The sequence below is a fragment of the Coffea eugenioides genome, chromosome 11 (assembly GCF_003713205.1).
Source record: "Coffea eugenioides isolate CCC68of chromosome 11, Ceug_1.0, whole genome shotgun sequence".
Lineage (NCBI taxonomy): Eukaryota > Viridiplantae > Streptophyta > Magnoliopsida > Gentianales > Rubiaceae > Coffea > Coffea eugenioides.
The window spans coordinates 16786013-16794014 of NC_040045.1; the positions used below are offsets into that span (position 1 = coordinate 16786013).

Sequence of the window (8002 nt, forward strand, 5' to 3'; positions counted from 1 at the left end):
CCTCGAACTTGTAAAATTGGGCACCCGTGACCCTTTTAGCCAGTTTCTCCGGTTTTGCAATCGGAAGGCCAATTCACACGAATGCCATTGTGCTTCTTCAAAGGGCATTTTTGTCCACATCTTCTAAGCAAAAAGGGAACAACTCCTCGTCCTTCCCTCTGCAAAACCCTCGCCGCCGCCGCTTTCTCAACCTGACCCTCATCCGATTTTAACCTTGCTTTGTCTTGAGATACATCAGCTGCACCACCGGCAAAATCAAGCCGTACAAAGCCGCGGCTGCAAGCGTCATGAGGAACCCCAAAACATACATCTTGGTGGACTCACCCTTGGGCTGGTCACTACTGGTGTGCATAGCCAGAACCCTAGCTCCCACGGCCAGCAAAACAATGGCGTTGACTGAATATGCAGCAAACTTCTGCTGGACAAGAAGGAAAGCAAAGACAGCAGTGAAAGCAAGCTGTGAAGCAATGATGATGGAAGAGGTCGAAACAGGGAGCCGAGCCATTCCGTAGGCGTACAAGTAGTCGCCTATGCTGGTCAGGAGGCCGATGACGGCGGCGGCAATGAATAGAGGATATTTCATCAATACTAGCTTGGTGTTTGGCCTTTCAATTTTGCGGCCATGGAAATAGGAGATGAGTAGTGGGATGGCAATAATAGGAAATCCTACGGTTTGTAACCAACCGAAAGCCAGATTCTTTTGCCTCTTTTGACAAAGTAGAGACGCATGATTATAGAGTGATTAGACCAGTCTTTTGTCCTCTTGATTAGTTTATAAATTTTTTCTCCTAGCAAACTAGATTGCGTCAGAAAAACAGCTCAATTGAACCAGTTCAAGGTCAATGCATACAAAAAGAAAAAAGGAAAGAAGAACCGATTGGAAACACCTAAGAAGACCCTCAGGCTTAGAAGGGAGCCAAGTACTCCTCAAGGCTTCTCGGCGATCTAACGAGGAAAACCCCGTCTGAATTCCGACGAACCCAAGAAGCTTCCGCCGCTCCGTGCCAGTGGCATTTCCGATGCCAGAGTCTCCTCCTCCGAGTCGCCAAGTGCTGGAAAGAGAATAGAAGGCTCTGAAAGTGTCCTGAATGTGACCACAGCGGAAGATAGGAGCGGGCCTGGGGTGAAGGACGGCGAGGAGAAAGAAGCTGATTCCGGCAACGCCGATGAGGAAGTAGAGAGCTGAAATTACGGTAATGGGTAGGGGAGTCCGAGGTCGGGATGGGATTTGAAGTGGTGAAATTATGACTTGGCCGGAAGTGATGAATTTTTCTGCTTCGATCTGTTGAAAGTTGAAACTTGCCAAAGCTGCGACAAAAATGCCCTTTGAAGAAGTACAATAACATTCGTGTGAATTGGCCTTCCGGTTACAAAACCGGAGAAACTGGCTAAAAGGGTCACAAGTGCCCAATTTTACAAGTTCGAGGGCTTAAAGTCAGTAAAAAATAGATGAAGGGCTTATTTTTACCTAGACAAAGAGTTCAAGGGCCAATTGGATAATTTGCCCTTTTATCTTTATCAATTAACTAATTATATTTTATATTTTTTTCCTTAAAAAATTCATAAAGGCAAAAGGAAATATGGACTAGTTAGCTGTTCAACAAATATATGAGCAGAAAAATTAGAGATACGATAGAAAATGTGCTCAACAAATAAGTGGAAGAATTCTAATCAATTATATTCTTGTCAAGAGATTTACGAATTACGTTAGCTATGCGTGTCTATACAAGAGTTTGCGAGAATTAGTTCGTCAAAATTTGACTTAAAAGAGCTTGCATGCAAATTCGTCAACATCCGTTCCTTTGATTGAAGAAGAAGATGCAAGATCTCTCAGCTCTGATAGGCTCCTTCCTAATTGCAAAGCCACCTTCATCTCAAACAATTCACCATTTTCCCGTCTCTCCATCAAGTTAGATTCTACTGATTCTTCCATGAGTTTAAAGAAACCGGCATTGCTCCTGTACATTTCGAAAACCATACCAACTTGTCCTCCATGCTCTAATGTGTTGACAATGCTTGCTAATGCACCACCCGCAACTCCAAGCATGGCTGCCAAGTAACCAACATAAGAAGAATAACCCACGTATGCAGAACCAATTGCTGCTAGCCCAGTTAACAAAGGACCACTTATGGCTAACAATTTGCTCAGCTTCAAGGCTCTTCACCCAGCCTCAAATAGTCTGCTTTATCTTTTTTTCTTAAAACCTCAACAATTGATCTCATTTCCTTCTCAAGTTTCAAGTTCCATCCGTTGGAATCCACATTACTGGTAAGCTCTCCAACTTGTCTTTGCCGTTGTTGAGGCCACCATACCGCTGGTTCTACCTTAGATGGGAACTTTTCAAGCATTATGCCGAGAATGGGAAGTGGATAGGCCTTGTCAAGAGCCAAAACTTTCTCCATTGATTCTTTTACATCATTATCTATTGGTTTGCCTATAGCTATGGTGGTCTGAATTTGATTATGCAGCTGCTGAAACAGTCGTGCAGCATTCCGTTGCTCCTCTGCCAATTGGGATGGCTGAATTTTTTTCATTATGAACAACATCCCTGTTGCTGACAGAAAACATAAGAGTAGAAGACAGCTTTAAGGCCGATATAGGAGCACCACTAACTGCAGTTGTGGCAGCAATACCGGACATTGTTGCAGCAGCAAGTGTAATTGCATTGATGGATGTCAAGAGTAGGCTGTTCCAGGTATTTCTTTGCTCTCCAATATTCTCGTGCATCTCCACTCTATCTGCAATAGCCTCCAATATTGCATAAAGCTTGGCCATGACCAATGAATCAGCTCCATCAGTATCATTTCTTGTAAATTTGCTATCACTAATGGAGATGGCCTGTTTCTCTACAATGGAAGTAGTCAAAGAAGGAAAACTTCTACTGAATTCTATCTCATCCACCAATCCTCTGGTTTGGAGATTCAGAAGAGGAATATTCATTTTCTTTGATTTTGGGATATCAAGAATTGCCAAGATAGAGGCTTTCTTGCATAAATCAGGCGCTGAATGGGGAGATAAGTGCAGGAAGCCTGAAGCTTGAAGGCTTACCATCTTTATTCCTTTTGTTCGAGTGAATTTGGGTATAAACTCGATCAAGTGGTCATCTATATATGCTGTCTGAAATATTTTGGTTTCTGCTTGTGTAACTAATGAGTTTGAAAATGTAATGGCATGATTCGAGAGGATCCTAAGGTGTACATATATGGAGAAAGAGGGCATGTAGTTGACAATCCAACGGTTTGACTACTATATAGGACAAGATTTCAATGTTTGAGTGGGATCACAGTGAGAGAATTGGCACCTTGGATTGACTTTCAAAATTATTGTCCCGAGAAAAAAGTGTTGAAACAGCCAACATGGCCCAAAAATGTATGGACCTTTGGCCATCTAAGCCCTTTCAGCATTTATCTAATCCAGTCGACCTTATAATATTTTCTGTCCGTGCAAATTGTAATAGCAGCTTTCAAAGTTGACATCCTAACCTACCACATAAAATATGAGAATCCTGAATCATACTGATACATTTTTATTGCCTTCATGCCGAAGAAAGAGACAGGTTATGCTATTTTTAGCGGTCTGAAAATGGTCAATCACATGGCCATGGAAAATTATGTTTCTACGGGTAGTTAAATTTTGAAAATTCCAAAACTACTCTGATGGGTCCTGCATTCATAAGTGTCGTTTCTCTGCATCAATCTCTTATGGTGATTATATTATGTCTCAGTTCTTTAATCAAGAAAATATTTCTCTGGTGGTAGAATTGGACTCGACAATACATACCCGGCCATAAAATCATAACTGTTATCCTTTTTCACTTAAATCAAGGATTATATAGTACAAAGCGGCCGTCTGATTTTGTGAATAGGTGAACATTACATTAAATGTATTATCATGAGCTAAAGTTTCAAACCAATAACATCTAATGGTTATATAACAAGGTTCAAAACTTTGACCACTGCATTACGTTAGCCCTTAAATCACAAGATTTGTTTTCTGTGAGCCCGAAGTCAGAAGATCCTAGCATGAGATTTGACTGTAACAAATGATTTTAGATCAATTAAAGCATCATTAAGTAGATCTTGTTTGGTCTGAAGCAATTAAAGCCTACAGATGGAAACGATTAGAAACACAGGAATCAGATGTATAAAGAACTATAAGAATCATCACATTTTACCAATAATTTTAGTTAAAAATTATACAGATTACATTAGATATATATATATATATAGAATAAAAAATTTTCATCAAATTTTATTAGTAATCCTAGTAAGAAACTATACAGATTACGTAGCTATTCATGTGTGTACAGGGTTAATTTACAGGAATTCATCAAAATTTGACAAACAACCTATCAAAAAAGTTTGCTTGCAAACTCCTCAGCACCTTCTCCTTTACTTTTTGGAGAAGATGCGAGATCTCTCAGCTCTGATACCCTCCTTCCTAATTGCAAAGCCACCTTCATCTCAAACAATTCACCATTTTCCCGTCTCTCCATCAAGTTAGATTCTATAGATTCTTCCATGAGTTTAAAGAAACCAGCATTGCTCCTGTACATCTCAAACACCATTCCAACTTGTCCTCCATGCTCTAACGTATTTACAATGCTTGCCAATGAACCGCCCACAATTCCAAGCATGGCTGCCAAGAAACCAGTATGAGAAGATGAACCCATGAATGCAGAACTAATTGCCGCTAGCCCAGTTAACAAGGGGCCACTTATGGCTAACAATTTGCTCAGCATCAAAGCTTTTCCACCCAGCCTCAAATAATCTGCTTTATCTTTTCTTCTTATAACCTCAACGATTGATCTCATTTCCTTCTCAAGTTTCGAGTTCCAGCCATTTGATTTCGAACAGGTCTTGTGGGCGGACTCTTTTGCTTGCTGAGGCCACCAAACTGCTGGTTCTACTGTAGCCGGGAATTTCTCGAGCATAACACCAAGGAGAGGAAGTGGATAGGCCTTGTCAAGTGCCAATACTTTCTCCATTGCTTCCTCGACATCATGACCTGTAGGACTGCCTATAGCTATTGTTGTTTCGATTTGTTTTTGCAGCTGCAGGAACAATCTTGCAGCATTTCGCTGCTCTTCTGCTAGTTGGGATGGTTGAATTTTATTCATTATGAACAACATCCCTGTTGCTGCCAGAAACATCAGCGTGGAAGATAGCTTCAAAGCAGCCAAGGAAGCACCAGAACCAAAACCAACCGCAGTTGTGGCTGCAATACTGGACATTGTTGCAGCTGCAAGAGTAATTGCATTGATTGACGTCAAAAGTAAGCTGTTCCAATTGTCTCTTTGATCTCCAATATTCTTATGCATCTCCACTCTATCTGCAACCGCTTCCAATACTGCATAAAGCTTTGCCATCACTAATGAATCCGCTCTTTCATTTTCATCACTTTTCTTTGTAAATTTTTTGTTGCCAATGAAACCTCTAGCCAACTCCAGCTCCTTCACCAATAGTCCAGCTGACTGGAGATTGTGAAGAGGAATATTACCAGTCCTTGATTTTGGGATATCAAGAATCGCCATGATGGTGCCATTTCTAGATATCTTGGGCGCAGAATAAGGTAATGAATAATGGAATAAGGCTGAAGATTGAAGGGTTGCCATGTAAATTTGATTCTAAAAGAACCTGTTATAAAAAAATAAAAATAAAAAAGAAATTGAATCTATTAGGCAATAAAATGACCTGAAGATTGAAGTCTTAGTTAGGGATATATATCATAAAATTAATGTGTCTATGAGTTGTGATATTGGGATTTTGAACTTTGAAGTGCCAAAATAGGATATGATAATTTGGAGAGGATTGAAGGTGGCGTGTATATATATATAGGTAGAGAATGTAAGAGTTAAGTCGAGACATGCAGTTATAAAGTTCAACCTTTGAATCGATTCATCGTTGTTAGACTGTTTCTAAGGTTGGATCTCCCCCTGAAAATTGGCTGCTTGATTGACTTTCAACGTAACACTGCCAAAATAAAATCGCAAGTAGTCAATTTTTTTACACTAGTATGCCGTTTTAAACAGCCCACGAGGCAACGAGACAAGGGAAAGACTATTTTTTTAAGGAAATGAAGTATTGTGCAAACTGACAAAATTTCGGTGTAAATTGATACAATTTTAATATAAACTTGATTTATAATTGAGTTAGTGTAAAATTCACGATTACATCAAATAAACTTGATTTATAATTGAATTAGTGTAAAATTCACGATTACATCAAATAAACTTGATTTATAATTGAATTAGTGTAAAATTCATGATTACATCAAATATATTAATTTATATTAAAATTATATCAATTTACACAACTGGAGAGGTCTCGGAACCATGAAGAGAATAGCTATTTCATTTTCTTATGATGAGGTTTGCAATGCAGTACATGTTACGGCAGTAGAAGAATAAAATTCTCGATCTATTAGTTTTGAAAAAGTCCATGTACCTAGCTTGAGTGTAATTAAGTGATAAATGCAAGTTTAAGTCCATGCTTAATTTATATTTGAGACATTAAAATGGAAAAAGGTCAAATGAAGCAAAAGATCTTGTATCACACTTTTTGTCCAACTCTTTTTCTTACCTTTCATTATATTATAATTTGTCCTTTACGAATATACTTTTTTATTCTTTTTTGTTTCCTTAAGTTCCAGTAACTAATGTTGGCTGAAAGCAACATACAACAAATTAAAATATATATATATATATTAAAAAAATAGAACTTTTATGAATTTCTATTGTATTTTTTTGTTTTTCTATTTTATACTATTATTTTAACCCATTTAGGTTTGTTTTTTCTCTCTTTTTTTTGTTTACCTTCCACTTTTCGTCCCCCCCCCAATGCCCTTCGCACCTCCAAGTGTGACGCATGGGATGCCTAACAATGAAAAGATTCTAAGAACTTTTTCCTAATCACTAGACTAGCACCTGTGGTGTTATCAATTTTCATTGTTTTTAATTACTAGAACCTTTAAAAAAAATATTTAGAATATGATGTTTGTAAAGGGAAAAAGACAATACAATAAAATATGGCATAAGTAGTGGAATAGGAAGTAGAACACAAGATTTGAGGTGAATTTGAGATATTCTATTCCACTTTAATTTCGGTCTCACATTTTATCCCTCCTTCTATATGCTATCACGTGTCTTCCTATAAAAACTAATGGTATCTCCTTGTAAACATTGGTCACCAAGTCTGTTATTTTAATTAACCAAAAATATAACTCAGGAATATTTGTGTCACATTAACCATTTGTTTGGCTTGAATATGTAAAATTAGCAAATATCAATTGTATTTGATATAGAAAAATAGCGATCTTTTACAGCACACAAGATTTGCAACATTAGACAGGCATCTAGAGTCCAAGATAACAGAATATAAAAAGATTGATTGTGCCATTTCAACAAACATCAAGTCTTGGTAGCAAATATAAATTAAATCAGTGCATCAAAAATTCAGGGCCTAATGCGCATTATAAACAGAAGAAACAATTTACAGAGTAATTGTCAAGCATACAAAATTCGAATTCTGAATTTGATATTGGAGAAAAGTGTAAAAATCCTCCGCTAGAAACAATTGCTTAGTGTCCATCACGTTCCTCAGGTAATCCAAGGACGATGTGGATATGTTGTCTCACTTTCAAAGTTAAAAAAACAATTAAATAAATCTATATATAAGATGAATGACGGCATATTCAAACCAGAAAACCAATGGTTAAACTATAAACCAAGTCAACCAAAATAATATTCGTATCTGAAATAAATAAATAATATCAGAAATCTTGTATGCTGGTTAAAATTTCTTTGATGACCATTTCTTGTTCCCTGACATTCAATTTCAAGGTGAAATAAGAAGCGCGTAGACAATAACTCAGACTCTCCAGCCCAATTGCAACTGATGACGGTTTAAGAGAGGAGCAAGTCATTTTTGTTTGGTTCTAAAGCAATTTATGATAACTGATTGAGGAAAAGATTTCCAAATTAAATTTCTTAAAGCTATTCAA

The 8002-nt window shown here is 37.7% G+C and overlaps 1 protein-coding gene and 2 pseudogenes across 1 annotated transcript; all 3 read right to left on the minus strand.

Annotated features, from left to right (window-relative positions):
* Positions 1–208: 208 nt before the first annotated feature.
* Positions 209–1346, minus strand: LOC113752006 (annotated as a pseudogene).
* A 416-nt stretch (positions 1347–1762) lies between these two features.
* LOC113752007 lies at positions 1763–3052 on the minus strand (annotated as a pseudogene).
* A 1300-nt stretch (positions 3053–4352) lies between these two features.
* LOC113752008 (probable F-box protein At4g22030) lies at positions 4353–5534 on the minus strand. The gene has a single exon (XM_027296151.1). It carries the CDS (start codon positions 5532–5534, stop codon positions 4353–4355), a length of 1182 nt encoding a protein of 393 aa, XP_027151952.1.
* Positions 5535–8002: the final 2468 nt, after the last annotated feature.